This window comes from Grampus griseus (assembly GCF_964374135.1).
Source record: "Grampus griseus genome assembly, chromosome: 13".
Taxonomy (NCBI): domain Eukaryota; kingdom Metazoa; phylum Chordata; class Mammalia; order Artiodactyla; family Delphinidae; genus Grampus; species Grampus griseus.
The window spans coordinates 79,174,379-79,187,259 of NC_139007.1; the positions used below are offsets into that span (position 1 = coordinate 79,174,379).

The window sequence follows — 12,881 nt, forward strand, 5'->3', positions numbered from 1 at the left end:
TCAGGCACTAGAGCGTGAGCCTTTCCATTGTTTCCGTTGTTCTTTATGGCTTCGGTGGTATAAGTACCATGTTAACAGGAGTGCAGGGGGAGGAGACAGTCCTGCACGGGCAGGGCTGGCACTAAGCAGACTGTGAAGCCAGATGTGTCTCCGCCCCAGCCCCTCTCTCCAGTTCATTCATGCTCCCACTGCGTAGTGTTTACCAGATCCCACAGCTTACCAGCACGTAGCATACCACATGCCCTTCCAAGGCTGTCACATGGATAACGCACGCTGACCCTGTGAGGATGCTACTAATTTTATCCCCATTTTACAGAATGAATAAAACAGGCACAGAGAACTTCAGTAAATTTGGCCAATTCCAACTTCACACTTCGACCCCAACAGTCCCTGCTGTCAACCCTACACTTTGCTGCGCTGTAGCCCTGAATGCTGTGTGTAGAGTGACTCCCTCCCATATGCTTTCAGTCGCCACAGCCCGTTATCCTCACCCTGTCTCTCCTGTCAAAATCTGCTCTTTGCAAAAGATCTGTTATCAATCATCTATACGTTAAAGGGAATTTAAGCGGAATTTCAGGATATATGAATTTTAATTGTGAATGAAAGTTTTTACCCTCTATTAAAAACATTTCAGGCAATAATAAAATAATAACTGAATGTTTAATGCTGTTTGTTCAGCACTATATCCCCATTGTCTAGGCTAGTTCCTATGGTAGTTGGTCTCGGTGAGTGTTGGTTAAATGAGAAAGAGAGAGAAATTGACTGTGTGCCACTGGGCTACATTATCATCTCATTTCATCCTCACAGAACCACCTGATGTGGGTATTCTAATTGCCCCTTTGAGGAGACTGAGATTCAGGGATGCTAAGTTTGTGACATAGCTAACCAGTGGCTGGGCTGAGTTTTCATCCTTAGCAGTCTGACTCTAAGGAAAGTGCTCTTCTTTAACCATATACCAAAAGTTTCCCAGGTGGGAAGGTCTTATGGAGCAGAGCGGCATGAAGTCTCCTCCCAGGGCTGTGAAATCACATCACCCAGGGCTTCCATGCAGAACGATGATTAAGCTGCTGTGGTCAGTCACAAAACCAGCTGTGGAACTGAATGTAACCACTCCATAATCTAACCTACAATTGGACCAAGCAAATATCTATGAAACTTCAGTTTCTGCTCTGTTACAAATGACAGTGTTAACCAATGACACATTAACTCTTCTTTTTTTCTCTTCACTTGCTTCCCCTAAGCCCAAACCATTTTGCAGCACTTTAGTCTGTGTTAAAGGTTTGTCCAGGTGGAAACATCAGTACCCAAGTAATTATTGACCTAGTCCAAGGGTGATCTCCACTATTAAACTCCTCAGAGTTCACTCAGTTTCTTGGATCTGCAAGTTATCATTTTTCATCAAATTGGGACATTTTGGCTATTATGTCTTCAATTTTTTGGGGGGGGCCTCATCTCATTTTCTCTCCTCCTGGGACTCCAATTACTCATATGTTAAACCATTTGATATTGCCCCAGAGGGTAAGTCCCTGAGGCTCTGTGCATTTTTCTTCAAACTTTCTTTCTCAGCTCTTCAAATCGGATGATTTCTTTTTTTTTAAACATTTTTTATTGGAGTATAATTGCTTTACAATGGTGTGTTAGTTTCTGCTGTATAACAAAGTAAATCAGCTATATGCTTACGTATAGCCCCATATCTCCTCCCTCTTGCGTCTCCCTCCCACCCTCCCTATCCCAACCCTCTAGGTGGTCACAAAGCACCGAGCTGCCTGTGCTTTGCAGCTGCTTCCCACTAGCTATCTATTTTACACTTGGTAGTGTATATGTCAGTGTTACTCTCTCACTTCGTCCCAGCTTACCCTTCCCCCTCCCCATGTCCTCAAGTCCATTCTCTACATCTGTGTCTTTATTCCTTCCTGCCCCTAGGTTCATCAGAACCTTTTTTTTTTTTTAGATTCCATATATATGTGTTAGCACGTAGTATTTGTTTTCCTCCTTCTGACTTACTTCACTCTGTATAACAGACTCTAGGTCCAGAAATTGGATAATTTCTTCTGATCTCTCTTCATGTTCACTGATTCTTTCTTCTGCCCTCTCCAATCTACTGTTAAATGAATCCAGAGAATTTTTCACTTTGGTTGTTATACTTTTTAGTTCTACAATTTTCATTTGGTTCATTTAATTTATCTGCTGAGTTTCATTTCTCTACTGAGATTCCCTATCTATTTACTCATTGAAGCCATATTTTTCTATAATATTTGAACATTATTATGTTGCTTAAAGTCCTTATCTGCTAAGCATATTTGGGCTGTCTTGGGTTTGGTGCCTTTTCACCACTTTTTTTCTTAACTCTAGGTTACATTTTTCTATTTATTTGTATGTATATTGATATTTTATTGGATATATTTTGGGTAATATATTTGTAGAGACTGGATTTTGTTATCTTCTGAAGTGTTGATCCTTGTTTTAGCAGGCAGTTCAATTAGTGGCTAATCATCTTGAACTTGTGTAGGCTTGTATTATATTTTATTAGTACAGATTTATGGAAAGACCAAGATGTTTCTCATGCCCCTCTAATTTGAAGGAGCTCAACCTCCAAATTCTGTCTCCCTCAAAGATCTTGTCAGGGTTTGATTTAGCCATTGTTAGGGCCGGTCTAGGGTCTTAGTTTAGGGCATGATTCTTACTCCTAAGGTATAGCCTTCCTAATGTGATAGCTGGATGCCAGGCATGTTAACAAGGTATTGGGGGTGTTAATGAGATCAATGTCCCCCAGCACTACTTTTCTCAACTTCTAGTATCTCTATGCCTCTCTCAGCCCCGTTATAGCTGTTGTCTCATAAGCCTGGGTTGGGGGGGTTGGGGGGTGAAGGGGGAAGGGACTCTTCCTGCACATACACAGCACAGCTACAGACTTGTGTGGGAAACCCCTACTAGCATTTCTGGCCCCCTTCTCTGCACAGCATCGTCTTCTGCAATGCCCTGCCATACAGATCCAGCCACTCAAGCTTCCTTACCCTCTGATCTCTGCTTTCTCTACTCAGAAGAACTTCTCTGCTCTGTTCAGCCTATACCATGGTTGGGAAATTCTTCCCAAGGAAAGGGCTGGTTGACTGTGGGGCTCACCTGTGAGTTTCCCTCCTCTCGGGGACTGCAGCCTTGCATTGTCTGTTGTGCACTATTGGAAACTGTTTGCTTCACGTATTTTGGCCAGTTTTATATACTTCCTTGTACACAGAGGCAGTACTAGTCCAGTGTAGGTTATCCACCATTCCTGGGAATAGAAGCCTTATCTCTGTGATTAAAGGGCATTTTGCAGCCAACATTGCCGTATTCCCCCATTTTTGCTACCCGCTCTACTAGCAGTAAATACTGACTTAGCCGTGGAACATGATTCCTCTGACCTAGAAGTGTTTCTAGTGCTCACCTCAAAGGAGGAGCATTTGGAGACTTTATATTTAGCACCAGACTTGGCATGTTCATTTGCAGAGAAAGGAAAGGCTGGAGGGAAAGAGATTCTAGGTATCTTGGGCCAAATTTTTGCCTATTATTTTATTATTAAAGTCTAGATCAGAAAGGCGTTTCCTGAATGATAGGAAAAGTGTTCCTAGGGAAATTGTACTATTTTAGAAATAAAAGTAAAGGCTTTAGCCTTAGATAAACATACTGATAATTGCAGGGCAGAAAAATTATGTAAATATTGATAGATAGCTGGCAGTAAAGTACCCATAGAGGTCTTATTATCTGAAAAATGGGAAAATTCACTGTTAACTTACCATCTCACATAATTGGGGGATGGGGATGGTTACTTAGTAACTAAGTGATCTTCCCTCTACTACAGATTCCCAAGAAAGAAAACGTTAGAGAAGTAATGAAGTGACATCTAAGGTATTTAAATAGTGCATGTGACCCCAGTATAGCCCTTGTCATCTGAACACCCATGAAATTCTGAGGATCCACACTGGAATTTTGTGCACATAACCCCAGTGTCAACTGAAGACCATGTTTTAGTTATTCCTATTTTCCTCATTATTGGCTTTTATTATTACCTTATACTGAAGGTCTTTCCATGACAATGTGTCTATGCACAGTCATGACATTCAGGTATGGTCCACTTTTTAGTGTGCATATCTCATTTGATGGTCAAATAATTTAAGTTCTGTATGACATCAGGATCATAGTTTGTTTAAAACCGGCACTTGTGATCCTTTGGGGTCACTTGCTAAACACAAAGATAGTCTAACCCTAACCCTAACCCTAACATAGTACATAATCGTTGGATTTTTTTTAATCATTTGCTATATTTACTTAACCTCATTTTAAATCCTCTTAATCCAATATCAAAACAAGATTAAACCTAGCAGTTGCATGATTTATTAAACTAGTTTCACAGAAGGACTCTTCATGCATAGTCTGAAAAATCAAATATAATAGAAAAAATAACTTGAGCAAACTTAAATGATAATGTTTTAAAAAAGAATAAAGAGGAAGCACTCCTCCTAACCTATATTTTAGGTGGATTTTAGAAATTTGTAGTGTTTTTATTAAAGTAAATGAGCATTCATAAGACCCCAGAACATAGCTTCACAGCCAAGCAGAAATAACTGATGCCCAATGCTAATACTTTTGAACGAATTGGAGCAAAAGAAGTAAATAATTTTACGTATTCTTAGTTTGTATATAAGACCATCTAGAAAACACCTAGCTTTGGTTTTGGCAGCCTTTAATCTGTATGCTAGGATTATTTCAAACAAGAAGTCAGCTAGAGTAAAATAAAATGCATTCCACCATGAGCAATTTTATTTGAAAACCTGCAGAAACAAAACTAACTTATCTCTATGGTATTTTTAAACTGTAACATTAAGTGATAATGTGTGTGACATCCAAACATCTGAAACCATAAGCTTCTTTGCAAGTTAAACGCCAGTGCTTCATTTGGGCAGTAAGTCAGCCAGCTGTCAGTGACTTACTGCAACCACAGCAAATGCTCCAGCACTCCAGACAGTATTAGTTTTATGCTGCCAACAGAAGGGTCTGTCCATAGACATTCTTAAATGCAGTCATGTTTCTGTTCTATTAGTAGTCAGCACTTGGATGACTTTTGACCTAAAAAATGACAATTTCATTTGGTTCAATCTAATATTTGATAAATATGAACCGTTAAAGTGTTGTTTTGGAATGAAAACAGTGAGTTTCTCAATTTCCTCTTCATAGTGATGGACTGTCACTGTCCAATCTCTGGCTGCTTGCTTGTTTCTCTTTAAGATTATATAACTGGTTAGATACATTGAAATATACCTCATGGCTTCTTGGTGTTAGTGCTGGAATATAAGCCCTGTTCCAAGTTGTGAGAGAAAAAAAGTGAGCAGTGATGTCTCCCTCTACTGGTTGAAGATATGAGTCCTTGAATGAACAGCCAGGAAGGCGGGTTGGTGGCGTAAAAAGGTCAAAGAGAAAAGTGGGGTGGGGGGGGGGGAGAAAAGGAGGAGAAGAAGAAAGCGAGAAGAGGGAAAAAGGATAAGAGGGAAGGAAATCAATGAAGGAAAAGATGGAGAGGGAAAGAGAAGAGAATTAGTGAGGCCAGAGAGAAAAAATTAAGTAGAAAAATCAAGAAGAAATGGGCAAATAAGGATTAGAATGGGCAAATAAGGTGTAAGGACATTTTTTCATGGGTCATCTTCACAGTAACCCTGAAAATATTGGCTGTTTTGTCCCTTGAAGTTCTTGAAGTTCTCATATGGGAATTGCAACCAATGATGGTTTATTAGCCCATCCTCCTTGGAATTTTGGCAGTGTGCAAAATGAGGAAGAGGCTGGACTTTTTTTTTTTAAATCAGATATCCCCTAGTCATTGAGTTTCTTCTAAAAAGATGTCCAAAACATGCAAAGTTAATATCATGAGAATTATACGTTCCACTGGGTAGAGTGGAATTAATTGCACTTTCCTTGATTGGAACCCATTTTAGTGTCCTGTTATGAACCAATAGGAAGATTATAACACAGTATCCTGTGGAAGAAAGCCTGGTCCCTGGGCGCCCCAAATGGGAATGGTCTTCTAAATAGAAATCAGTTTAAATGTGGCAAACTATTTTCAAAGCTATGGGTTACAGCAGGATTTAGACACTTAGGTTCATGGTGGTCCCAGCAATCTTCTCACTGATACAATCTTGCCGCAAGGTAAACTGGAGGAGGGGACAGAGTAGGTTCATTATTAATATGAAAGCAGTCCCTATAACAATGGAAATATCCACAACTATACTCAGTCATCTTTTAAAATATTTAAACAAATCCCTGTAGAACAGGTGCTTAAAGTCAGATAACACAAGTCACTGTTCAAAATAGTCATTTTGAAAAGATTTGTGACATTTCGATTTTTAAAAAAATTAAATGGCTTAGGCTAAATGTTTTCTTCCACATATTTAAGTCTTTAAGCTTTATTCCTGGGAAACTGGAGCACGTTTTCAACAACGTCCTGGCCATGAGGCTGAGGACGGATTTGCTACAGTTTTAACGTGTTGTGGGTTTGGCCGCAGGAAAGCACCAATAGGTGTGTGCAGGAGTGGACCCAGGTTTGGAGGGGCCTGAGTCATGCAATCTGGAGCCCTTTTTAAGAAAAAAGAGGGACTTCCCTGGTGGCGCAGTTAAGAATCTGCCTGCCAACGCAGGGGACACGGGTTCAATCCCTGGTCCGGGAAGATCCCACATGCCACGGAGCAACTAAGCCCGTGCACCACAACTACTGAGCCTGCACTCTAGAGCCCGCAAGCCACAACTACTGAGCCCGTCTGCCACAACTACTGAAGCCCACGCACCTAGAGCCCATGCTCCACAACAAGAGAAGCCACCGCAATGAGAAGCCCGTGCACCACAATGAAGAGTAGCCCCCGCTCGCTGCAACTAGAGAAAGCCTGCGCTCAGCAACGAAGACCCTACACAGCCAAAAATAAATAAGTAAATTTATATAAAAGAAAAAAAGAAAAGAAAAGAATATGCAAGACAAAACAACAAGCAAGGCCTTAGAAAGCAAGCAAACAAAAGGCCCTGGACTTAAGCTCATAGCTTCAGAGTAAACCCACCTCCAGGTGCTACCTAGCAAGGGCTCACTCACTGCCCAATGTGCATAGAAGCCAAGACCATGGCACCGGCTTTTGAAGAAAGGAAGAGCTTTATTGCAAGGTTGACTCTCAAGGAGACAGGAGGCAGGACTCAAATCTGTCTCCTCCATCCAGGTTTCAGGCGAACTTTAAGGGGTTCAGAGAATTTCAAACTTGGAAGCTGTTTAGCCAGTCTTGAGTCAGTCCATACAAGCTACTCGTGCTGCTGGAAGCCAGGTTTTCCTTATTGAAAGACTTCTGACTTCCCAAAGGGCTCCAGTGGCAACACTTTGAGTTCCACAAACTTCTCTGAGTTCCATAAAGTGAAAAATTCCCGGTTCCGGGTTCATCCTGAAGACATGGGGTCCCGTCTTGCACATGCGCAGTGCTGTCTCCGTAAATAACTTGTTTGATTAATCAACAGCCTATTTAAGGAGGCAAAACCAGTGTATGCTGTGCTGTTTCACAGGTGTCTCGTTTAAGTCAGCGCGGGGATGCTTTAGTGCAAAATCTCAGAGGACCCCTCAAACCCCACATCGACCTCCCGGCGAACGTGAGCTCTAAGGAACTTCACAGAGCACTGTCGGCAGCCCTTTTGTCCCAGGGTTTTCTGCTGGGTGCCCGTGAGCTCTGCTGCAGGGCATGGCTGGAGAGGCGTGACCAGGGAAGGGGAAAGGACACTTGACCGGAAAGACAGAGGGAAAAAGAGATAAAGAGAGTGGGGAGCCCGCCTCTCCCCCGTATGCTTGTGCCGCCTGACCTTGGGAATCTCCTCCAGCTCTGACCTCTAATCTATTGAGTTGGTCAAAAAGTTCATTCGGGGTTTTCCGTAAGATGGTACAGAAAAACCCGAATGAACTTTTTGGCCAGCCCCAGTATTTTCCCGTGAGTCTGGAGCCAGCCAGTCAGAATTGCTTGGGCTGATCCCTAAAATAGAATTTGCCAATCAGTTTTCAATTTAAGAAAAAAAGGCTTTCTTCTGGTCAACAGAGACCAGCAAATCTAGTTTGCAGTTTCATCTTTCCCCAGAGCTGGGCGTGTTGTGTGGACCGAGGTATTAGGATGAGTGAGGGCTCCAGAAAGAAGAGTTGAGAACAAGATTCCATCATCCAGGAAGGGGCCAGGCTTGAGAGCAGGAGCTCTCTGGCTGGGGCAGCATCTCAGCCCTGGGGTCACGGGCAGGGGGCGGCGGCTCAGAGGCTGCACTGAGCTACAGAAAATGGAGGCAACGCCAGAGCAATAAATGGTGATTTTCATAAAATGTTCTTTGCAAAGCACAGTATATCCAGAGCCCTGGGAGACTTTCCAGAAGATGCATGTTTAATCAGGAAGGTTGCTCTTCTCCGCCTCTGCTCTGTCAAGACTGAGCCGATGTGCTGAACGGAACTGACAGCATTGGAGAGCGTGAGTGGACCCGAGCTGTCTGCAGCTCCGACAGCTGTGCTGTCCCACAGCAGCAAGGGTCCCTGGTCCCTGCCCCGAGCAGAAACTCCCTGCAAGAGCAGAGAAGGCTACGCAGTTGCCCACTGGATAAGTACTGGTGTGGCAAAAGATTCGGGTGACGACTGGGAAAATGCAGACACTAAATGACTGTCAATGCCTAACAATCAGCCCCTTTCAAGCACTTTTTAATGGCATTTTTGTCTCATCCGAGTAGCCCTCCACCCACCCCCCAGCCCTTTCCCACCCTTCTCCTAGCTTCTTAGCGTCCTGAAGTTCCCTTGGCTGGAATGAAGCCATCAGAGAAAAGCCAGGATTTGCTTTCCCTTTTTAAAGCTCCGTCATGAGCTTTACTCTTGTCTGAAACCAAGGTCTTTGAACTTCTAAAACCCGCAAATTCCTTAGAGACGGTGTCTCTTCCACCTCCTCTTGGAGGATTGGGGGCCGGCTGGGGGATGGCCCACCACTCATGATTTTAGAAAGAAACCCACGTGGCTAGGAAGGACACACACACTGAAGCAGAAGAAGTAAAAGAAGTGTGACTTCGGGAAAACTCTCTTTTCCCCTGAAGGCTGCGTTGCATCGTTTGGTTTGCTTCTGTGCCTGGAGGCCGGTGAGTGATGGAAGTTCTAGGTGTGCGTCTGGGCAGGAAGATGGCAAGGTCCCTCCATCACAAAGCTATGAGTATGTGGTTCAATGGTAGCTCTAGAGTTCAGAAAAAAGAGAGTGGGGATAATGGACAAGTCACATTTCTTAAGCACCTACTAGCTGTCGAATGTGCGGTGGTGAAAAGGGGTTTGCAGTCAGACGATCCCAGTCCCAAACCCCAGATCCATCCCCTACTTTTATCTGTAAGGTCTTGAGCAAGGCACCCACCCATACGAGATGCATCTGTAAAGAAGGGAAACGTGTTTGTTCTAAGAACTTCTTCAGAAACAGTGGAGCGCCTCGCTTATTGCTCAGACGTAGTCAGGATAAGCTCCCCTAATAGCCACACCTGCTCCTGAAACTCGGTAACAAGTCACCGCACAGACTCAAGTTCAAGATCTCCGAGTTATTCGGAAACTTGCCCACAGCTCAAGGGAAGGGTTTCAACGGTATCAGAGACCCAAATTCCCCCAGCTAGAAAAATGTGTTTCCACTATTTCCTTTGCCCAGCAGGTAAAGTTAAACAAAGGACACAAGATTAAGATTTAAGAACACTTCGAAGAAAATGAAATATTTTGTAAAATGTTGACATTCTCTTTCACAGATTAAAAAAAAAAAACAGCTCAATTAATGGTTCTCGAAGCTGCTGAAAACTTAGCAGCGAGGAATTCTAAGGCTTTTACCAATAGTCTGATCAGGCCCTCAGGGGCTTCTGTTGACCGTGTCTTTTTCTTTTTGTGTGTGTGTGTGGCATAATACATATAAAATGTACCACTTTAACCATTTTTAAGTGTACAGTTCAATGGCGTTAAGCACATTCACATTGTTATCCAACCCTCACTACTATTCATCTCCAGAACTCTTTTCTTCTTGCAAAGTGAAACTCCATACATTAAAGAGTAACTCCCCAACCCCTCCCCCTAGACCCTGGCAGCCACCATTCTACTTTCTGTCTTTGAGTTTGACTCCTCTAGGTAACGCATATAAGTGGAATCATATAGTATTTTTCCTTTGTATCTGGCTTATTTCACTGAGCATGATGTCTTCGAGGTTCATCCATGCCACAGCATGTGTCAGAATATCCTTCCTTTTTTTTTTTGCGTTACGCGGGCCTCTCACTGCCGCGGCCTCTCCCGTTGCGGAGCACAGGCTCCCGACGCGCAAGCTCAGCGTCCATGGCTCACGGGCCCAGCTGCTCCGCGGCATGTGGGATCTTCCCGGACCGGGGCACGAACCCGCCTCCCCTGCATCGGCAGGCGGACTCTCAACCACTGCGCCACCAGGGAAGCCCAATATCCTTCCTTTTTACAGCTGAGTAATACTCCATGTCTGTACAGACCACATCTTGTTTATCCGTCCATCTCTCGATGGACGTTTGCTTCCACCTTTTGGCTATTGCGAATAATGCTGCTGGGAAATGGGTGGACAGGCCCCTGTATTTTTAAAACAATGTGGTAAAAGTGGTTTTCAGCATAGAAGTAGCACTGGCCTTAGGCCACTGCAGGTGGCAAGGCCCGTGCCTCTGTCCACGGGAGTGTTTTTAAATTAGGTCCTGTCTGCGAACAGGGGCCGGGGCGTCAAGCCTGCGGCTGCGTGGTACTCCCAGGACACCTGTGGGTGACTATTAGTTTGAGCAGCTGTTCAGGAGCCAGGTGTCTCCAAATGGAACTGAGCTACTGTGCACCCTCTCTGCCCTCCCTGACCCAGGTGTCACTAACGGGTTTCTCTCTCTCTTGTATCCCGCCCCTCCCTGCCCCCTGTGCCCCCTTCCCTCCCCACCCCTTGCCAACTCCTCTCGCCTCCTCTTTGCTGGCTCCCTCCCGCTCTCCAGTGCGACCAAGACCAGTGCATTCAGAGCACCAAATTCGTTTTGCAGGCCGCGGCCACGCCCCTGCTGCAGAGCGAGCCCAGCCTAGCCAGCGATGAGCTGCACCTGCCCGGGAAGCCGGGCCTGGGCACGCCCTGCGCCAGCCTGACGCTGGGGCAGCCCACGCCGCCCTCCTCCATGCCCAACCTCGCCGCCGAGGCCGCGCTCACAGACATACTGCCCCTGAAAGAGGAGCACGTGGGCCACCAGTTCCTGACCCCGGAGGAAGCGCCCTCGCCGCCCGGGATGTTGGCGGGCAGCCCGCTGGCACACAGCCGCACCATGCATGTCCTGGGCCTCGCCAGCCAGGACTCTCTGCACGAGGATTCGGTGCGCGGCCTGGTGAAGCTCAGCTCCGTGTGACCGCGGGGCCCCGGCCCGGGGGCTGCAGACAGCAGGAGCGACGGACGGACGGCCCCACCGCGACTTCCGGCGACCCAGTGCCGGGGTGGCCACGACGACTCCAGGCCCTGAGGCAGGAAGAGCCCTGGGAGAAAAATCGGATCCTCCTCTGATGGCAGAGGAGGGCAGGACCCAAAGGCTAGCAGCTTGGTTCCATTTGAATTTTCTGCCCCACCCTGACCATTCTGATAACGGTGGAAACAGAGACGTAGCTGTTTTCAGGTGTTTGGAATATGGAGGGTGGGCGTGGGGAGGGAGGAGCCTCCGGGGGCCCCCAGTCGGAGTCTGGGCGGAGAAGAGGCTGCCTGGGCGTTCCTCTTGCTGTTCTGGGACAGATACACGGAAGGTTTATGACACTTGTGGCCGGACTGAAATTGCACTTAAGTGTTATGCTACTAATATTTGAAACAGACATGCCATTCCATTTGTTAATTTAAGAAAAACCTAAAGGGAAACAATGACCAGATGTGGACTTGCATGCCACGCTGCAGTCTGTTCACGGTGGTGATGGTATTGAAAGGCAACTGCTGCTTTCTTTCTTCTTCTTTTTTTTTCTTTAATTTTGTGAATTCTCAAGTGCTGTTTTATGGGAAGACAGTGCAACAAACCAAGACTAATGGACCACGCCATCCGTCGCCAGCTTCTTCAGCTTAATTCTACATGGGTAGGTGGCGCGCCTGGGCTGCGGAGGGCTGCCGGGGTTTTATCCCATCAAGCATCAGTTAACCTTCTGTTTAGTAGTTAGCCAAGGTGTTGTGTTGTACCACACCTGCCACAGTCTTCACCTCCTTGTGTGACCAAACTCCTGTGGACAGCCAATAAAAGGACGTCCTCTGTTATTTTGGATCTGTGTACAGTTATCCTTAACAGCTGAAATGACAACACCGTCACCCAGATGGCCTGAGGGAAGTTCAGTTTTATTGAAGTATCCCTAGGGAGGAATGGTCCCCAAACAGTCAAAACGTCAAATCTTTGAATTGTGGGGGAACGATGGGATGATTTCTTAGGTAAAAGAGCAACTTTCCATCAGTTTTTTTTTTTCTTCTTTTCTTTAGTTATCTCTTTTCGACACGGTGTTAGTGGAGTTTACTCCCCGTTTACAGATTGGCCCATGGCAGCGAATCTACGGCGGGTTGTAGGGAGAGGGCTCAGGGAGAAGCTGGGCTCAGGGAGAAGCTGGGCTCTGGAGCCTCTGCTCTGCTCTGCGTTGTGTTTGAGTGTTGCCAAAGCTCAAGGGTAACTTGAGGTCCCGGTAAAGGTATCAGAAAAGAGGAGGAGAAACCAGCTTATTTTAGGCAGAGACCACGTAGATTGTCATTCTTACCTAGCCACTAACCAGAATGGAATTAAGAAAATTTCCGCTTCATCCATGTTCATGTATCATCTAGAAGGGAACTCACTGGCTCTGTACTTAGGGAGTAAGTCACTTTGGA

At 45.4% G+C, this 12,881-nt stretch overlaps 1 protein-coding gene across 1 annotated transcript in view; it reads left to right on the forward strand.

Annotated features, from left to right (window-relative positions):
- ZDHHC14 (zDHHC palmitoyltransferase 14) overlaps positions 1-12,287 on the forward strand; it is a 275,705-nt gene extending 263,418 nt beyond the window's left edge. The window contains exon 9 of the mRNA XM_082668602.1: positions 11,011-12,287. Within this exon, the coding sequence (XP_082524728.1) occupies positions 11,011-11,409 (399 nt within the window). The 3' untranslated portion in view covers positions 11,410-12,287. The remainder of the gene's footprint in view (positions 1-11,010) is intronic.
- The last annotated feature ends 594 nt before the right edge of the window (positions 12,288-12,881 follow it).